Genomic DNA, 20,995 nt, shown 5'->3' on the forward strand with positions numbered 1-20,995 from the left:
AGGCGGAGCCCTCGGACGCGCAGGCGTACAGCCTCGCGGCATGAGTCACGAGGAGGAGCAGCTGGAGGAGCGCCGTCGTCGGAGCAGCCGGCGACCAAGCCCAGGGCGGGGCTAGGGTTTCCCGGGCGAGCGAGTAGGGGCGCCGCCGAGCACCACAGTGGTGGGGAAACGGGAGAGGAGGAGGAGTCGGAGGCATGGTGCGACGGCGCTGGCTGTGGCCAGAGAAGGGAGCAGGGCACCATCCCTGGAGCAAGGATGCCGCCGGCGGCAATGGAAAAAAGAGGACAAATGAGAGAGAAGAGATAGAGAGGTGGGGGGCAAATTGGCTGATCTGGTGGGAAATCAAAGCAGCCTTAAGCGGCGTGGGCAGTGGGCACTTTGACCATCCACATGAATGCTACAGCCACGCGAGGATGGAAAGAAAGAATTTGCTTCTGTGTTTTTCAGCTTCCCTAAAAATCTTAGAGAGCACCAAAAGTGCACACAGAAATTTCTTGTGGAAATCAAACTATCTAAACTCATACGTATCAGCCCATCATTAATCCCAAAAAAAAATCAAAATTAGGAGAAAAAAGGAAGCTGTTAAGGTTTAGTATAGTAGTTATTCTCTTTGATTCACAAAAGATGACCTCTAGCACTAGGCATACTGTTAGGGTAAAAAGTCATACTCTGATGTTACTTTATTTTAAATGAACATCGTATGTCTGCTATTTTTTTTTTTATCTCAACGTCATCAATAGTCTTGACTTTCACAATTTAATTTATGTCTCTCACATGCAAAAAATGATTTTTTATTAGAGTCTATATATCGAAAACAATCACACGTGGTTTGATGATGGTAAATCTACATTCAAACCATTTTTTATTATTTGTTATATCACCATTACTTTTATGATTGCCCTACTTTTTTTATATGACCAGCGTATCTAAGCAATCATACATGCTTTAGTATGTTGCATACAGTTTTCATTACCACAAATGGCACGACCAGCCTTAGTCATCTTCAGTCGCTTTCATTGCTTGTGTCGAAGCACAAATATACTCTGGTCATGTATAAAAAGGTATATGCAGTTGAAAACATATAGGGGAACCCACCGCCAACTCCCTTGATGAAAAGTAAGATAAGAGACATGATTTACCCATATCATATAGGCTCGTGATGTGGGTAACAAACCTACCTCGTGCTTGCCAATGGATTTTCTTATAATATGTAATGATTGCATACATATGTGTGGCTAAAACTAAACCCTAGAAGGACTGGAGCTTCGGTGGGTTTTATGGCTAAAACTAAACCCTAGAACGACTAGAGATTCAGTGGATTTTGTAGCTTTTATTGTTGACTGCAGTGAATCAACATAGCATTTTTTTGTCACAAATGTATTGTGTTCCGTGTGACCTTTGGGTTTTTAGATATGCATGTGTCTTATCTTGTCTCCATATAAAGATCAGACCAAACTATTTCAAGGTCCTATCGTACAAAATAAAGATATCCCATAGTTGTTTTCTATCTAGACTTCACGTTATTCCATCCTTATTTTTGCATGAGTCCTTACATTGTATGATAAGGACCACAATATCTAAAATATTCTCTCGGGCACGAATCCACCTTCATATCTTCATGGGTATACCATATTTATACAGATACTGCTATAATCATCGATACTATCATCATCGATTTTCTCCGAGTGTAGGTATATCAAAACCATCCATCTTTAATCATCCCATGCCGTGTCACTCGACACGAGGCCTCTTCATCTAATCAACATAACTACCGAAGCTACGTCAACGTAGTTACAAAGCCGTCAATTTCATCTTCATCCCCTATAATCAGATATCCGACGAACACTAATCCTCCTCGCGGTCTCGCCGTCCCTCGATGGGACGGCGTCTCTTTCTTCACACAGCTTAGAGACTGACAAGTGGACCCCATGTCATACAAAATCAAAGATTCTCAATCCCTATGGACGGCTAGGATGAATCCACCGGCTATTCTATTCCAAACACCGCCAAGGCACATACCATTCCCGCATCCAACCCAAATCTGACGCCTCTGCCCTCTCCCTCTCCCTCGCTCCCCCTTGCCTTTTTGCAGCTCTGCTTGCTCGCGCCGTACTGCAGTCGAGATCGAGGGGGCGGCGGCGGTCGACTCGGGTGGCGGCGGGGCGGGAATCGGGTTTCAGGGGGCTCGGATCCATGGGATCCCTCGGCTTCGAGGCTGCCCTAGCCGTGTGCCCGGCCGCCGCCCAGGCCTACTCCAAGTACTGCGGTGAGCGAGCTCCCCCGCTTTCGAATTCCCTTCGCAGTTTCGTCGCTGGGTTAGGGCTCCAATCGCAGTTTCGGAGGTTTCAGGGTTAGAGTAGATCGTATCGTATCCGTGCCCACTTGGCGGTTTAGGCGTCAGAGAGAATATTACGAATTTTAGTTGTTTTCGGTGACGGAGTCATCTTCTTTGCATTTGTGCGAACTTCAAGAAATTTCATGATTGCGAGGAGTAAATAATTCACCGCTGGGGCTCATTCTCAGGCCAATCATCTGGTTTGTTGTAATTGCTTCAATAGACGTTGCTGGCTTTTCGCTTGCAGGGTTATTATTTTCTTAAGCGTGTTCAAGACAAAATGCTCGTGGCTAAAATCACAATTCAAGGAACTTTCAGATTATTCTTGTATGTGTATTTCCGTAACAACTGAAAAGCACAATCTCGTCTTAGAATTAAGCTAGCGAATCTCCATACATTATATGTCCCAACATGATACTGTATTTTCCTGGGAAACATTGTTGCTTGCTGTTTATACACTATCTCAGTCTACTAATTGTTTTGTTTATTGCATTGCTAGGTATTGTATCAGGCTGCGAGAATGCAAACACCAGGGAAGGGTTGGTTGAGCTTTCACGGACTATTGATAATATGGAAGGAATGAGGTAAAAGCTATTTTGGTTATGCTGTTGTAATATTTGATGTTTGTTTACTGCAGAAATGATGCGTGTTGATCTATTTTTAATCACGGGGTAGGTCAAACTAGGGCATTGTCTTTTTACGCCACTCTGAAAATTATGTTTCTAAAGCTTCTTGGCTTCTTTTCCCACATTCATTGAGTTGAAATACTGCCGAGGGCCGATTCTACTAAGATTGGGTGATATATGTTATAAAATCATAGGTAGTTCCTTCCTACCTGTCTGTTTTTACTGTAAATTTAGAGTTCGAGCTTGCATTCATGTGTTAATATGAGCTTGGAATTACTATATTCCATCGCGCTTTCTTTTCATGGCAAGGAGAATCTTACACCTCCATAAACTATCCAGGACAAACACACTCACATATCTCCATTGCATGAGAAAAGCCCGCTCACTTTTTACTTACTTTTATGTTTGACTCTTTTTTCTTCATTATATTCTTCTTACCTATTGGCTGATTACATACTCTACTATTCATCCAGGGATGGAATATTTGGTGATATTCAAAAGCTCATGTCAGTCCTTGAGTTAGTAAGACGCGTGCTTCCCAAGCAAATTATGCATCCCCAATCCTCAAATGCTTTCCAATATACTATGCTGATCTATAACCCTCTCTTTTAGGATGATGCGCGCCAATTCAGTAACTTCTACGATTTTGTCTTCTTCATTTCTCGTGAAAATGGCCAAAAGAATATTAGTAAGCCCCTTATCCTTGAGCATGTCCATGCATGCTGCTGTATCATTTTTGTAATACTAACTGGGAATGTCACTTTTCCTGATTTAGCTGTTCAGAAGGCTGTTGCCGCATGGAGGATAGTCCTTATTGGGAGGTTTCGATTGCTGGACCGGTGGTGTAACTTTGTTGAGGTACCAAAAGTTACTGGCTAACAACTATATGAATTCATTTATAATGTTTTTAAAAAAAGAATTCGCTTATTATTGTTACTTCCGTAGTACTGGCAGTGCTTTCATTCATTACCCATTTTCAGTCGGAACAGTAAAAGCATGGGTTATTTTTTTAATTTTTTATTCCCTGGAAAATAGTAATTCGTTAGGCATCTTATTAGATAAACAAACAAGTTCTTTTGTAAGAATATGTTTGATCATGAAGAGATGTCCATTTGACTTTAGTCTGGTGAGCAACTTCATTATTAAGTTCATTGAAGCAGTGTTTGGTCTGCAGTTCATGGTTTGGTACATGATGAGTAAATCGATCTATTAACATCTTGACATCTCGTTTAACATGGCAAATGCATGGTTTTGTTAACAGTTGTACTAGTAATGCTCAATAGTTTCTTTCGTCCAAAAAACTCTACTTGTATTTAACAATGTGAAGATAATCCATAACCATTTTGCTGAAGCTGTTATCTCCCGGTTTCCATTGAGTGTTACTATGAACTTTACTATATGCTCTGATTTTTGGGCTCTTCATTTTGACATGACGCTGGATGTTTGCCTTTGGGTATAGCTCAATGGGTCTATCTTTTGTAAATTCCTTAAATCATCAAGGCACACCACCTTTACCTTTTGTGTTCCCATTTTTATTTATAAACTGATAGTAGACATTATCATGTATATTTTATTAAGCTTTAACTGTATTTTCTCCTTTCTTAGAAGTACCAACGTCACAACATATCTGAGGATGCCTGGCAGCAGCTGCTAGCTTTCAGCAGGTGTGTAAACGAGGACCTGGAAGGTTATGATCCAAAAGGTACAATCTCGTTTCTTCCATACTGCTTGTTTTGGATTTCCATTCCTGTATACACCTTCCTTCATAGATTTAGCTTGGTAACAATCTGATCACTGTGTTTGTGTAAACTTTCCTTAGGTGCTTGGCCTGTAATAATTGATGATTTTGTGGAGTATATGCACAGGTTTGTCTTTATTGTCCTCCTTAATATATGCTTTTGGAACACTTGTAATCTTATATACTTGTTTATTAGTTTTATTCCACGTCTAAACCTAAATCATGATCAATCATTTGTCTGCTTTGAACTTTAGTGGAGTGTGAGTATATCTGTCTAAAGCACAAGTAGCTTAGCGGATTCTGGCTTTCTCTGATTGATCTATCGTTGCTGCTTACTCTTGCTCATTAATGTTTAAGACCGGTCACTAATTACGTTTGTCAGACTAAATCACACAGAATTCTCTTCCTGAAATGTTTCTTAAAAACATATACTATACGTTTTAGTTCGACAACTCTTCCCTACAAAAAGCTAACGATGACTCAGTAGTACGTAAATTAGTTTTTTGCATAAAGGCTCCACAATTTCTTCCAACTGTTTGGTGCAGGACTCCTAGGAATAATCCAAAATATTTGATCTTTAGTATAAGCTGGAATGGGAGTTTGTGTCGCACTTTAAGGAACTTTTTTAGTATTTAGGATCGAGTGCTGCTTGCCTAGGATAACGAGTAGCTATGTATCGTACTAACGAATAAAAATAATTTTTCTCAGTGCCACAAGTAGGTTATCTTATAATGGGGCCAGTTAAACATTTTAAGGTTTGACAATTGATATAGAAATAATTATCAACATCGACAGCATCATGAAATTTACTTCAATAATGTGTTAATTATTTTTATTTAAAGCAACATGTAGGCAGCTCTAAGAAGATCCTGAGCAAGATCACTGGTTACTAACACTGACCCTGTATAGATAAATCTGCATAAAACAAATAAGATGTTTACAAACTTAATTAGTAGGCCTTCTCATGTAAGAGAAAAAAGAATCAACAGACAATGCAGATTCACCAATGAGCCATGGGCAAGGAGCAAGTAAGAAAGCTCGGTGATTTACTGATCTCATCATGAGTTCGAACACATCCCACCTGATATTTGGAATTTCTATGTCTCTTGCATCCTTTTCCTGGTTATTAGGCAAATAGTGAGGTTCATGTAAGCATAAATTGTTCAACTAGGAAGCAAGATCCACAAATACACCAATGGTTGAATTGACTTGTATTGTAGCGAGGGATAGTTAATCTTGCCTGACTGGTTGACACTTCAAATTGTTTTCAGAAGCCACGATGTTGATTTATACCTACCAGGTTAAAAGCGGATAAAAATGATGTTTACATTGTCCTCCATGTACATATGCATATCAATTCCAGACAAGCAAGAATATATGTATGCTATGCTAATAAGTATATCCTACATAATAATAGCTTCGGAAAATCTACTGCCTGTATGTTGGTTTGTTCTTGTGTTCCGCAAAACTATGTTATTCTAAGATGCTACCTGTACTGTTTCTCATGGGTTTCCTTGTAAATGTAGAATTTATCGCCCTGGTGACTGCTCCAGTGCAATGGCATCACAATGCAGTATTTCCAATACATTCAGAGGTACTGTTCTGAAGAATTACTCTTTCCATTTTTTATTTAGTCAGTTATGTTGTTAATTTGTTATGTAGAATGTCGTGTAACAGGACTAAATCTATTACCTGGATCAAAGAGGAAATGCCCTACTCAGTTTAACTCCAGTGAAGATAATGTAGAGCTTTCAGATGTTCCTAGACACTCTCTCCATCTTACACCATTGAAGCGTCTGAAGGAAAGTTCCGTCTCCACTAAAAGTGGTGTTTCGGAGTGCAATGCAGGTACCCCTTTCCTTAACAGTTCATCAGATTGTCGCGAGGATACAAATTTACACAACTCAAGAGGCTGGCTTCAGAATTCACCTTGTATAGTTGAGGATAGTTTGGCAAAAGGGTTTGAAGGTTGCATTTCAATGAAGTGCTCATTCTGCTAGATCAGGAATGCATGGTGGAATCATTTATGACAGCTCTTAAACTATATATTTCTACTTGCGTCAACACCATCCTGTACTTAGTCAATTTTCAGTGGTGATATTATTTTGTACCCAAACACTGATGTTATACATAACTGTGTTCTCCTGCTGTTATTGAAGATGTCTGTTTGTTTGTTGGTCTGTTTGCTATGTACTTGGTATAGAGTTTTGCACAATTCTTCTCCCAGTATACTACCGTAACCCCATTTCATCCAGATGTTATTGGCAGGTGCTATAACGAATTGGGGAATTCAGATGACCGCAAAGGAATAGGATAATTTTTTATTTTTGAAACGGAGGTAAAAGCTTTGCCTCAATTTATTAATTAAGAAGAAAATGTCTAGTTAATTAATGGAAAACTGGACGAAGATCGTTACAACATCATAAACCATAGACGGACTAAACCCAAAAGTCTGCAACTCCTTGATCGCCTAGGCACATCAACCAACTCTCCCAACCCGTTGTGGCTGCAAACTCTCGACACAAAGATCGTCACACACAAAGAAAACCCACTTTTCTTGGTTTTGCTCTTCAGATCATCGATCAAGGAGTTGCTGATGCATTCCTTGTGGTGCCACTTTTGTTATTTTTTTTGCTCTTGAGATACTCCTTTACCTTTTTGGTTTTGTCATCCGTATCTTTCCCTGACATGAGACATACAATATCTTTGCTAGATCCAGGAATAGCTGTCTCTAAACTGCCGAGAAGGTCTCAAAGCTCTTTTGCAAAGAGAGCCTTAAAGTCAACAAAAGCAAGCGACGAGATGGCTCCATGGAAGCTACAACTGAAGGCCCGAGTGGGACAACTTCCACATGCACCATCGATAGAGGAGGAGACGACTCCCCACACAAATCCTGCAGCTCGGGCATAATCAACATCACCGGAGCAATAACCTCACTCTTCATGGGGCTACGGCAATGGACATGGAATGGCACGGGGATAATTCCTAACTTTAACCTAACAGCATCACACAATAGTCTCACGTCTCTTCTTTTACTTGCCCCAAGACGATGATATCAGCACCACCAAGGTGTTACTGTCAATTCTGGATGCACTTTTTCCATTCCCCCCATTCCACAATTATTTTATTGCACTGACGTCTTATTGCGCTGTTCCTGGAGGCCCAGCTTACTGTAATAGTAAAAATTGGTAGCAGGCACAGTTTGACCCAGCAAAAGCTTCATCTTTTTTCCCAGTTTAGCAGTCCACAAAAAAAAAATCAACACATTATATTTCCTGTTGAGTACATGCCAAATGGTGTTGCATTACATACCCTACTGTCCCCATCACATTGTACGAGAAAACATCACCCGCAGATCAGAGTATGATATGGAAACTGTTGTTAGTGCACAGATCAAACTTCTGTATCTAAAGGCTATCATCTGAAATATTTGAAGTGTTTATACTCATAAACAAAACATATAACAACAATTCATACAGTCTAGCTGTTGTCATTGACACCATGTGCAAGTGCCAGTGAAGTTTAGCCCTAGGAATACAAATGCTAATCCTTGGAGATAGAGATTAAAATAGTAGCTAGTCTTCCCAGGGAATACAAGGTTGTATGATGCACAGAAGAAAAGAAACGCTGCAAATAGCATCTCACGAAAGTTCACCCTGCAAGAAAAGATGATGTCATTTACAGTCTAGCATACAGTATATGTTGATTGTGCATAACCTTGACTAAGGGTTTTACCTGTCTCTTATTCTTTTCCTGGTTTTCTGGAGCAAGGGAACATCAGTGTCTTCAAAATTGTTTCCTACCTTCTTTGTCACGGCCCACTCGTTAAACTCCGATAATTCAAATAGACCAGCCAGTGCAGCTCTCAGGCGATGCATGGTCATCACATTCTCGAACAAAATCCAAAATGGCAATATGTGTATATTTCTGCAGAGAGGATTTTAAGGGCATTGAAAAAATTACTATGTGGAGAAGCAGAGATGAGAAATCTAATTGGAACTCAGAGCAGTCATTGAGAAACTTACTTGGGATGTCTTATCGCTGTGACCACTAAAAGTACCATGGGAATATAGGCGATGCCCCAGACTGGTATGAATAGTTCTGGTACCATGACTGATATTGGAAGTATGATATTGTAGAGAATACATGTGACCGTAGGGGCCACAACTCTCCGCACCAAAAAGAAACTATAGAGCATATGGAACTTCTTGACGACAGATACATCCTAATGAAACAACAATGGGATAAATTTTAGTTTCCTTTGAACATTTTCTAAAGATTTGCTAATGAGGGAGAAGAGAACCCTACTTTAGCAGCCAAAATATCTTTTGCTACTTGTCGGAATAAATGTGCACCACCACAGGACCACCGGAATTGCTGTCGGCAGTAGTCCTTGTAAGTGGATGGCAATTCACTCTTAACCTGCATTATGTTTTGCATAGTTAAATGATTACACCAAGCTATTATACTTTCAACAATATTATTGTTGGATAAATAATACTCACTCTGATATCCCCGACATATATAAATTTCCAACCCTTTAGGGTTGCTCGAACTGCCAAGTCCATATCTTCAACTGTAGTGCGGTCCTTCCAACCCCCTGCCTCCTTGATGGCTGCTGCACGCCATACTCCAGCAGTTCCTAGGATTACAATAAACACTCCGTTAGACGGTCATTTATTTCTAATCTAATCTATGTTCTGGAATTCCTTTATTTTTACTTTGTGGCCTTACACAATGCGTAAGCCGTAAAGGTTTGTACCATTGAAACTGAAGAAGGAAAAGGTTGCTGATCCCGCTTCTTGCTCGACTTTGAAGTGGTAATCGAAGAACATCTTTTGTACCCTTGTCAACAGGCTTGCTGTGTCATTCACTGCAAAATTCTGTCAATTAAGAATCGATCAATTCAATCAGAGTAAATAAAGCACTATCATTTTTGTCAAGTGGTACATCAGCAGTATTTTCCATGCCAAATTATCTTGGAACTTTTTCTGTACCTTGTTCCTGGCACCCCATGAACGGTAAGACAGGATCAGCTGAACATGTTTTTAGATGTTCATGAAAATACAAAGATAAGTTTTCTTATGTGACCAGAAAAGTTTTTTTTTTATATCCCAAGTTCCCTGTGTTAGTTCTGGAAACAGTGCTTCCGTAAATTTCCTGACGTTTAGAAAGCATTCCTATGTGGTGAACTGGTGATGTGCTGAAATATATGAAGCCTATGTGATAAGTGCAATTGTGCAAACATGTAAGGCCTTTTTTTTTGTAGTTTAGTTTTCATTAGCAATGAAAACTGTCTTGATATAGAGATGGAAAAACTGATGGTCTAGAGCTAATAGGAAATGAGTACATACCGAAGGTCCACCGAGCTTGAACAAGAGCAACTTTTGGATTGTGTACAAAGAAGGGGACTGTCCTGAGAAGAAAGTCTTGTTCAGGCTGGAAATCAGCATCAAATATAGCAACGTATTCACACTGCTTGGCGTAGTCATATTCCATTCCTTTCTTCAGGGCTCCTGCTTTAAACCCCTTGCGGCCGCTTCTCGTGGTATACTTAATATTCATACCCTTGCTCGCCCAGTCTTCGCATTCAAGCTCCACCAAATTCTGCAGAACGTAAATAATCCAATGAGCATGGATGCTTCATATTGCATGTTAACATCCATCATGTAAAATGGCTGATGCCCTAATGTAGTAGCATATCTTAGCATGACACTCTTTTCATTGACACTGTGAAGTCTGACCACTCACAGGGGCTAGAAACTGGCAAGACCTAGAAGTCAGTGTGAAAAAGGGAAATGATCAACTGTTCCAATCACTTGGTAACATCTGAAGCCTGAATGTCTATTATCAATTGAAACACCTACCAGAGGTAAGGTTTAGTTTTGTTGATGTGTCAGCACAACTGGATTAGTGCCATTTTGGAAACTGTCTTCTATACAAAATAATTTGTTTTGAGAAAACTGTTGGTTAATCGATCAGATGAGGTCTACCATCTTAAGATAGTGCACCAACAGACATTTGATTGGGAGGCCACCCCTGCTTATCTTAAGAGTTCTTGTTCTTGCCAACTAGTACTCCTGCGGTCCTGCCCCATCCCACTAAGCCAACTCATCCACCGAATGGATTGAATACTGGCATAACTGATCTAGACTGTCCACTAGAATTTAATTTTCAATTTACTACTAGTTCTTACTGAAGAGAGGTGAGTACGGTTATTGAGTTGTGAAGCAAATTTCTAAGATCGGAGTATATAACTCCTTGTTTATTTTTGCAGAAATCTTAATTTCAAGTTTTTAAAGAAATGCAAAAAAAAATGAACAGAGATAATTGAGTAGTCAATTTCCTTGTAAATTCTGGTAAGAGAATATGATCATTTGCAAGACACGTGGAAAACACAAAACGAGTTATTGTGCAAAGACTACACAAGAAGTTAGGTGACTTGTGTAGAAAGTCGTGTGATATTTTGCATAGGTCGCAAATGGTAATATTATTTTTAGTAGTACTTACAGGGGTAAGTTTCTATCCAATATCAGCATGCAATCATTCCTTTTCATATTTTTCAAATAGAAAAAACGACTTCGTTTCCTATTGACTCGTTTATGGTTTGATACTTTGCATACAAAAAAAAAAACTGAAACGAGCAGAATAATTTATTTTGGTAATGAACCTTCCTGGGACAATCCAAAATATGAAGTAATGATTTTGGACAGCTGGGGAAGAATCCCTCCCTGGAGAGGAATATGCTCACCAATTATTGAACCATCTTCTCAGATCCACCACCATCCATGGGTCTGACTGAATGCACATTGTACAAGTGGGCAACGAGCCAGATCCCAGAGAGCGTTCATTGGCAAATGGCCAGGGGCTTATTGGTCTAGGAAAAATATCGGGACCGGGTAAATGAGTTCATGTGAATAGATGGTTAAATCAGTTTCAAGGGCTAAGCTTAGTTGAACCAATATTGCTGATGTATTGACAGTGTCAAATGACAACCCATGGTTTCTGGTGTGGTTAGATTCAGCATTGCTGCATTGGCTGCACTTTGTGTGGTGACTGGTGGCACAAATTGAAACTGTTTCCACAGGGAGAATACCCCTACATTCTTCACTTCCATTTTCGTGGAGACTCATTGCTATAATGGCCGACAGAGATCCCCAGCACACAGACAGCAGGGGCCCACTTGCTGCGCGTACCCATGTGATTGAAAGGTCAGGTTGGGAATCCAGATTTGCAACGAATAATTCGAAGATAGTAGTGCTATATGCTCTTGAACTTGTTCTCTGAATGTTCGATGACGACTTGCGAAGTTCTGATAGTGAAAGTAAACCTAGTGACAAAAATGCAACGTCTAGTTCCCTCAATGCCAAAGGTTGAAGTAGCTTTCACCAAAATAATCTCGTAGAAGTCCTTGATTGACCTTGCTCAATTTTAAAAAACTGAAAAAAATATGAAATTCTCTACAACCCAACTCACCACTCACAATAAGCAGCATGCTCCTATATATAGTCGTATGACAGATTGACATGTAGTCCAACGTCAAAACTTTTGACATCTTGCTGTAGAATATAACACATACGAGGTCTAAATCTGTGTGTTCCTTTCTTAACAGGTCATATATGTCTGGGTCTGACTAATTAGAGATGGAATCTAGAAGTAGGTGAGTGTTTAGGTACTCCACTTCTTCTAAAATGATTAAAAGAGGCAACTTGCAACTTCCAACAAAGGTGGTATGGAGGCAACTCTGCTCAAAATATAGAGTTGAGAAGATGTCTACCTTGATATACGGATCGGTGGAATCATCCAGCACTTGGACAATTATCCTATCCTTTGGCCACTCGAGCTCACATGCCGCCCCTATCGACAGCTTGTACACCTACAAACACAGCTCAATCCCAAGAAATAAATTAAGCAGTGCACAGAGGAATATACAGTATTAATCTCGCAAGACAACAAGAACAATAACAGTAACAAATGAAAGCAACAAACGAGAGAAGATCTTGCTTTGGTGTTCTTTACAGAGATTAATGAGTAAATTATGATCGTCTCTCACCTCCAGCTCATTGTACATGGGTATCTGCACCAGGACCATGGGGTAGTGGGCGTCGGCCCCCTTCTCCTCGTCGTCGCCGGCGATGGGCTCCCACTTGAACCGCCACTCGGGCCGCCAGCCAATGACCTTGACGCCGAGGCTGACCAAGCTGTTGTACACGGCCTCCACCGCCAGCATCACCGACATGACCATGCACACCCACACGGCCACCTGCAGCACCGGCGCGATCACGCCGCCCCGCACGCGCACCCACAGCTCGTACACATCCGCCAGCGACACGCCGCCGGCTGACTCCGACGAGGAGCCATCGAAGACGCCGATGAACCACGAAATGGTATCCTGGAAGTCCAGCCGCCCGCCCACTGCGACAGAGGAGAAAGGGAGATTAATGATGCCGCAAGAAACGTCAGATCACGTGCGCCGCCGCGCGTTACGGAGAGAGCAATGTTGTACCGGTGAGTGGGCGGCTGAAATCGACGGCGCCGGTGGAGACGGCGGTCGCGAGGGCCGCGGCGGCGGCGAGGACGAAGAGGAGGGCGCCGCCGATTTCTCCAGCCTCCATGGGTGACGGAAGGGGAATGCGGCCTATGTGGGAGGAGAGACAGAGTACAGGCCAACGGGTGCTGGATTTTCCCAAGTCCGCACCTATCTTTGTTGTACTTTTCTCCTTCCTCTTTTGCTACGTGCCACCGGTGTACTTGCTTTATATACGTGCAAGTGGGCACACTTTGCTATCCACTCCCAACTATTAAAACACAAAGATGCCATTTATATTTAGGAATAACATTAAGAAATATAAGAACAATTCATCGTGAGTTCACGACTAATACCCCCCTTCAAATCAACTTAAAATGTGTTCACCTCAAATTCTCAAATGGTTCGATTCAGTTGCTAAGGAAAAAATACGCGCTCGACAGTGTAACAACTCTCTATCGGTAGATGCCCCGGAGGGAAAAAATGGTGGATGTTGTAATAACAGTTTGATACTCTGTGATTTGATTTCAATGAAATCGGGAGTGAAATCTTTTTAGTCCAAAAAAGGCAACTCGCTGGATCTTGTAATATGCTAGAGCTAGCGTCTCAACCAAGGCTGTGGTAACATTATTTCCTAATCGATAAACCCATTTTTTTGTCAACAAATTATTTTCATGACCGATTCATTTTTTCTCTCTTTCCCATGTGCTATAATTGAAATCATCCTTGCTATCTTTGCTAGTAAATCATTTGATGTACGTAGAGTGTTAGTCCTTGTGTGTAAGGGAAAGAATAATGATACACTAATGATCAACCCTATATTCGTTGCATGGAACATATCTACGCTATATTATATATGTTTTCTTAAAAGACCTTATAATAAAAAGTTTTGGTAGAAACTGATAGTATTACGAAATAGTTTGGCAAGGTTACAGGCTTACAATTCTTCTAGCCAACCATATTGGAATTTCTCAGCAAAATGAAACATAAGACCTTGTTAGTCTTAAAGTGTCATTTGCTCTTATTAAATCAATATCTCTTGAGATATCTTATTTTCTCAGGTAAACAAAGAAAGACATATCTTATGTTCTCTAAAAAAAAATGTGTACACTAAACAAATTAGAATTATGGACACAATACATGAAATTTACTAAGATGTCCCTGCTAGCTACGATTCCGTTGTTGAGATTAAGCGGCAGACTAGTATGCAATCATGGAAAAAAAATTGATCTGCAGATGAGATAAATAAAGATGCCCTTTGTTAATTTTTATTCAGAGAGAAAGCCCATAGTTGTTTTTAAGTAGAACTTCATCCAATGATGCAAGCGGGATCCACTTAGATGTTCAAAATTCTTGCCTAAAATTGGACTTACAGACTTGGAATTGACCTAGAAGTCGGATATAAGTAGATCACTCTTGCATCCTAATATTATTGGTGGCCCCCAACTTTTTCACACATGATTTATACTTGAGGAGGAAGAGCTTATTATTCTATTCTTTCTGTCAGGGTGCACGTTTCATGGGTACCTAGCGATTTATATTTTGACGTAGCTGCATCGTCCGTCATGTACCACTAGCCGCCGGCTTTATTTTACGTCCACCGCGCGGTGAGACAGGCAAGATCTGATGCGTAGATTGGCCATCATGGTAACGAGACGGACGGCAGCATCTTCCGTCATCTGGTCACAGACACAGAGTCAGCTTTATTGCAGATCCGAGGGTGGTGGCTCACAGACCAGCAATGTTTAGCTAAAAGTTGTAAATTTAGCTAAAAGTTTAAGCTTGCTATATTTAGTAAAATTAAAGGAAGAAAATACAAACATATACAATATAAAATAAATATATTGTACATCAGGGTGAATTTAATAATATTGATTTGGTGTCGGAACTCTAAAGATTTTAATCTATAACGTTGGTCAAACTTAAATGATGTCCATTTTCAACTAAAATTATATGGCTTATCTACCGAAACAGAGAGTGTATATAATGCATATGCAAAACATGCTGGAAAAGAAATCCTTTTCAGCTTCCTACTCATCATTTGGATTGGGTGCATCAGCAGATTCCCACATAACAGCTGATGATCGTTGCGGAAGTCCTTGCTGTCAAGGGGCTCCATAGCTCAAATGCATAGGTCCACCTCATCTATGCATGACTCCATTTTTTTTTTGCGAGTCAAAGAGTGGCACTGGTGATCTGGAGAAGCAGGACACGTGGACCCTTCGCCTAGGACGGTATGATGACTCATACGAGAGGACATGGGTAGGCGCATTTTTGTAATCCTTTTGCATTCATGAATCACTCGCCACGTCAATGATTGAGGCCCATGATGAATTCGCGAGAAAAAGGAGGCGTGTTTTTCTCTACGGGAAATCACATGCTTCCATGTACTTCTGCTGAAACAACACCTGTCATGTATCGACAAGCTCATCTCGGCTCCGCCCATGGCTTCAGTTTCCAAATGGTTCATCTCGTGGTTGGAACACCTACCCTCTCTCGTGCCTACCCGTAACTGTCTCGACTCTCGAGCGGGCAGCTGTCTTTAGTTTTTATGTTGGTATGAGCTGTTTTTAGCTAGTGTACTTGTTCTTGGCTACTCACGAAATAAATATACTAAATCCAGCTCTTTTGTGGGCTTTATTAATCTATGGGTAAATTCCACTTCCTACTCCATTTGTACAACTGAAACAGCTTTTACATCACTTAATAATCTAACACATTTACCGACACGGATTTGGTGGATATGACTTATGACTGTAGGCGCACCCATTTCAAAAAAAATCAAAAAAATGCCATTCAAAAGTCTCAAAAAAATTTGAAATAATTTTTTGCGCGTATATACTATCTCGATACTTACTCGTGCTAATTCTTAACTGAAAATGTGATCATATGTGGCCTACAAGAAAAAGAGAAAATTGAAATTTGTATTTCTTTGAACAATACAAATCCAATCATTATAGTGTCATTCATATTTTATCATTTTTACGTAGGTCACATACAATCGTATTCTTCCGGACTAAGTATCAAGATAATATATACATGCAAAAACATCATTTCATTTTTTTGAAACTTTTAATGGCATTTTTTTAAAGTTTAGAATAACCGGGTGCGCGTGACCCCATGTTTGACTAGCTATTTCCGGCATATTTACCTCTTAGTTGTGACAATTATAGGCTTTACTTCGTACTATTATAATTAAGAAGCCAGATCTACATTTGGAGTTTCCGCGAACATTCTCCATACTGCAGAACTCTTCCGGCTTCTCCCCAAAAATATTTCGATTTTCCCGAACTATTCCCATGACATTCTCCCATACACATATATTTACTCTCATAACAACATTCTCCCATACACATATAATTTAATCCCGTGACTCAGCAGGGTCGGTAATGCGCAAACATGAACTTGAAATTCTTCGGATTAATTACTAACAGCGGGAGCTGGACATCCATTATACTAGAGTCAATAATTTAGTTTACGTGAGTTCTGGAACACCAATATAATAACAGTGTCTCTAATGCTACCCTCGTGGAATAGATTTCTCCCCGAATCTGATACAATCAGGTTAGTATGAATCTTGCATACTTTCACATGTTCTTAGTCGAAGAGTCTTGAATGAAGTGAAACCATGTTTTTAGGCGTTTGGATCTAAGGTGAGACCTGGTTCCCTTGTTTGGCCACTGCACCACTATTTACAATAGAGCTCTAGTGGATCCGAGCGCAGAACCAAGTTCGATGAGGAGAGCAGTCCAAGAATAATCAACTTTTTGCCAATTGATTCCCTAGGAAAATCCTTGTTTGGAATTGTAGGGCTTTTAAATCCAATGGTCCTCCTTAGGAGCTTCTTAATCCAATGGCCCTCCTTCGGAGTTTCTGAACCTGCGAGGTTCTACACCTCCATTATATATCCGCTACGGTGTTTTGCTCGGAACCTTTTGAACTCATTGCACTACCATTAAGTGCGAAAAATCGCTTGGATCAGTAATGAACTTAGGATCGATGTCATAACCTCCAACACTATAAATATTTCCTTAGTCCTTGACCGCTTTGCCCAAGGATGAAGAAGATACACACACAATGGAGATGGGAACACACAAAGTTCTTGGCACCGCACACAACTTGTGCCTTTTCTCTTGTTCTCTCTTCATAAATCAAACTGATTACATATGCTTTTAAATGGAAACCTGCACACACACGGTCAAGCCACACACACCAGCTTGATCCGACTTCTACTCCACACTAGCTGCACACACGCATGTTTAGCACTTGTGCCAACTAACTAGTAGACCATTAACACTAAGCTGCCCACACGTAGTACAATCATTTGTACTTGATATATCCAATGACAAAAGCATATAGAACTACAACCATTTGTACTTGATAGATCCAATTGCAAAAGCATGTTGAACTACATTCATCTGTACTTAATCATCAGTGGCCACTCATTCTTTCTAAGTACTATGCCATGTGACATTGGAAACCAGCCTTTCTTGTCATCTTCCATTTTAAACTTCTTTAAAACCTTGTCAATGTAGCTCTTGCTAAGTTATATCAGACATTTTGATATATCCCTATTTTCTTCCAAGTCCCCTTTTCCGCTCAGTTTCCTCCTCAGTTTTCCTCTTCTTCCCCATGGTTTTGCCACCGCTCCATCCCCGTTGAAAATTCCCGCTTTGCAGGCTTATTCGGTGGTGTGAACCGGCGGCGGGGCGACGCCATGCTACAATGATGCGAGTTGTATCTCCTACCTCTTGCTCTCTGCTACAGAAGACCGCGCCGCTGGATCCCTTCCACTCCCTCTCCTTCCGTGAGCTGCTGCAGCAGACACATGTTTTTGATTACCTGCCGTCAGTGACGCCCATAGTGTTTAGCGATCTTGTGCCCTCCATTGCCCCTGTTTTATCTTTTAATCAGCCCGGGTGTTTGAATCTCTCTTCAGGTTGGCTTCAACAATGCCCCCCATCACCGAGTATTTCTACAGCGCCAAGATCACCATATGGTAGGACGAGGCCCTCGCAAGACAACTGTTCCCAGAGGGTTGCCGGAGCATGTAGTTACTTCAATTTTTGGCGCCCCATGTTGCTGTGAGGATAGGGTCCGTTGCTGCCAGGGAACAACGGCTATGCTATTAGCGTGGAGCCACAATGCTACCATGGCACTATCTGTTGCCGTTGAGTTCCTACATCGCGACCACCATGGTCGACGGTGGTGCTATTGTGAACCGTAGGCGGCAATCTACCAACCATGATCCGCGTTGCTAACACAGAAAAGCGTGGGTGTTACCAATGAATGACTCGGGTGCTACCATCACTCAATGACAGTGCTGCATGAGCAAACAACAGTGTTGCAAGGGCCTTGCCGGAGACCTCACCGAAAAAAATGTTGCATCGATGCTACAATAGCGTAATATTTTTGCTACGAGGTGTCCGGCAAGGTCTCGGTGGACTTTTTTTTTGTCCAGGGGTTCTTTTTCTTTTGTTTATCTAGAACCCATTTTTTTTTTGCTTCAATGAACAAATGTACGGGGGATTTTCTTGAAAGAAGCATTTGCGAGATTTGGGAGGGATTTAAACATGATAAAATAGCACCTTTTTTACTGAAAAAAACGTCTATTATTTTCTCCGAAAAAGCAATTGAAGGATTAGGAGGTTGCATGTACACTTGTCATGCTCTAAAAGTGGGGGATCAGGGGAAGATATTCCTTGGGGACTCCATTATCAAAAAGAGTATAATTTACAAGAAACTATCGGCCAAACTGCAATGAATGTGTTTTCCTAATTGTTCTGAATTTAAGCCAGGTGGAGAGGGAGGTGGAGGATGGGGGCGATGGTGGTCCTTGCGCTTGTGTATGGACTTGGCTGCTCGGGTTCACTCCGGTTTGCTTCAGTGACTATCTCACGGGTGGCAGTATCCAAACATGTGCTCTCGTCCCAGCGACAGGGAGGCGGGAGCCTAGGCATGATGGCGCATGGGAGGTTGGACCGGACCGCCCATATCCTACTTCTTCACCAGCGGGCGTCTTTGGGAGACCGTCGGCTGAATCTTGGTGGGTGCCCACAAGGCGCCCTGATGCTGGGGTGGCAGCCCTGGACGGCGGTTCTGTTTTCTCCCTGAACTAGGAAGTGACTTTGCGGAAGGCAGACTTAGGCCCTGATGCATACTTCTGTTCGTTGCCTCACATCGTCAAGCGCGTGGGTTTAGTGTATTGCGTACGGGTTAGCAGTAGTGGCCCGGCTGGTCTTTCTGGGCCTTGTGCGACTTGTGACTCATTGCTGAGCCAAATCCTTGTCCTGGAAGTTAGCCATGACCACTGATACCCATGGGTGCCACATCCTTCTTGAAGGCATCATCCTGGCGGTGTTCTTGTTCCGTTGTCCCGGATTCTCCATGAGAAACCCTATACCCCACGCGTTATCGAGCGAGGTGACGCTCTTGCGTCATTTTTTTCTTGGGGCCTCACTTCGGATGTTGTACCAGGTTCCTTTTCTTATTCCATATTCGGGTGGTGGTTGGTGGCGATGAGCAGCTGCAGGGTAGTCTCGGATACGACCGCTGACAACTAGCTATGATTCTCGGCTTGGCAAACTACGGGTGAAAACCCTGCATCGACCTCAGTTGTTGCCGACCATGACAACGCTCCTGGTCGTCGCTCCTCTCCTTGTAGGCATTGTTGTGGGGCCCTTCATCAACCGTGTGTCGGTGCTTGCTCTATTCGTCTGGCCGACTCTTGTCCGGTTTTTAGTCATCAGTTGTGTGGTGCGTGACCGTGGGGCATGCGTGGATGCCAGAGTGATGGCTCTAGTTTTCGCCTCTGCCTTGTTGGTTGTTGTGTTGAGGTGTTTATTGTTGGATTTGATCGTTCGGGCGACTTGGTAGTCGACTCGTGTGGGGACGTGGCCTTGGGGCTAATGGGGATGTCGGGGCAGTAACTCTAGGTGTTCGCCTTAGTTGTGTTGCGTTGAGGTGTTTCCGTGTTGGCTTTGGTCACTAGGGTGACTGATATTGTGCAAAGCACACAGCTAGGAACCTCCAAGAGGAAGGTATGATGAACACAGTAGCAAATTTTTCCTCAGTAAAAAACCAAGGTTTAATCGACCAGTGGGAGAAAGAAATCACTTCTGAAGGTGTTGCTAGCTGACTTTGGCAACGCACACTACCGGTGTCAGCAACAACGTGGAACCTGCACACAACACAATCAAAATATTTTGCCCCAACTTACAGTGAGGTTGTCAATCTCACCTGTTTTGCTGAAACAAAGGATTAGACGTATAGTGTGGAAGAGATGTTTGTTTTGCAGTGAAAAAAAGAACAATACTTTGCAGTAGATGGTTTTATCAGTGTAAAATAAAGGACCGGGGTCCACAGTTCACTAGAGGTGTCTCTCCATAAAGATAAATAACATGCTGGGTGAACAAATTATAGCTGGGCAATTGACAAAATAAAGACCATGATTACTATGAGATTCATTTGAGCATTACAACAAGATTCATATACCATAATCCAACTGCGTCTATGACTAATAATCCATGTTTTGGTTAGCATCTGCACCTCTTTAAGTATTAAGTTGCAAGCAACAGATTATTGCATTAAGTAAAGTGTGTAAAGTAAACAATAGAATTATCCTTGGATAAAGCATTGTTGTTTTCTCCCTAGTAGCAACAACACATCTACAACTTAGAAGTTATTGTCACTCTCCTAGATTACTAAGGTATGAACCCACTATCGAGCATGAATACTCCCTCTTGGAGTCACAATCACATACTTGGTCA

The 20,995-nt window shown here is 41.6% G+C and overlaps 2 protein-coding genes across 7 annotated transcripts; one reads left to right on the plus strand and one right to left on the minus strand.

Moving 5' to 3' along the window:
- The first annotated feature begins 2,055 nt into the window (after positions 1–2,055).
- Positions 2,056–7,933, plus strand: LOC127332031 (defective in cullin neddylation protein AAR3). 6 transcript variants are annotated; one of them, XM_051358287.2, is made up of 11 exons: positions 2,057–2,266; positions 2,835–2,919; positions 3,435–3,483; positions 3,574–3,649; positions 3,737–3,819; positions 4,567–4,663; positions 4,781–4,826; positions 6,226–6,293; positions 6,362–6,547; positions 6,955–7,037; positions 7,413–7,551. In XM_051358287.2, the coding sequence occupies exons 1-10, from the start codon at positions 2,194–2,196 to the stop codon at positions 7,014–7,016; spliced, it is 825 nt and encodes a 274-aa protein (XP_051214247.1). In that variant the 5' UTR covers positions 2,057–2,193; the 3' UTR covers positions 7,017–7,037; positions 7,413–7,551. The 6 variants fall into 6 exon arrangements, with proteins under 6 accessions (XP_051214243.1, XP_051214247.1, XP_051214248.1 ...); XM_051358288.2 differs by having other exon boundaries at positions 6,968–7,037; XM_051358283.2 differs by lacking the exon at positions 6,955–7,037 and having other exon boundaries at positions 2,056–2,266; positions 7,413–7,933.
- Positions 7,934–8,121: 188 nt separating this feature from the next.
- Positions 8,122–13,426, minus strand: LOC127332030 (probable glucomannan 4-beta-mannosyltransferase 7). Its single transcript, XM_051358282.2, has 10 exons — positions 13,206–13,426; positions 12,753–13,114; positions 12,477–12,575; positions 10,054–10,306; positions 9,462–9,572; positions 9,205–9,341; positions 9,008–9,121; positions 8,725–8,924; positions 8,435–8,626; positions 8,122–8,355 (listed from the first exon to the last, which is right to left on the minus strand). Exons 1-10 carry the CDS (start codon positions 13,312–13,314, stop codon positions 8,190–8,192), a joined length of 1,743 nt encoding a protein of 580 aa, XP_051214242.1. The 5' UTR covers positions 13,315–13,426; the 3' UTR covers positions 8,122–8,189.
- Between the last annotated feature and the right edge of the window lie 7,569 nt (positions 13,427–20,995).

Source organism: Lolium perenne, chromosome 2 (assembly GCF_019359855.2).
Source record: "Lolium perenne isolate Kyuss_39 chromosome 2, Kyuss_2.0, whole genome shotgun sequence".
In the NCBI taxonomy this organism is placed as follows: domain Eukaryota; kingdom Viridiplantae; phylum Streptophyta; class Magnoliopsida; order Poales; family Poaceae; genus Lolium; species Lolium perenne.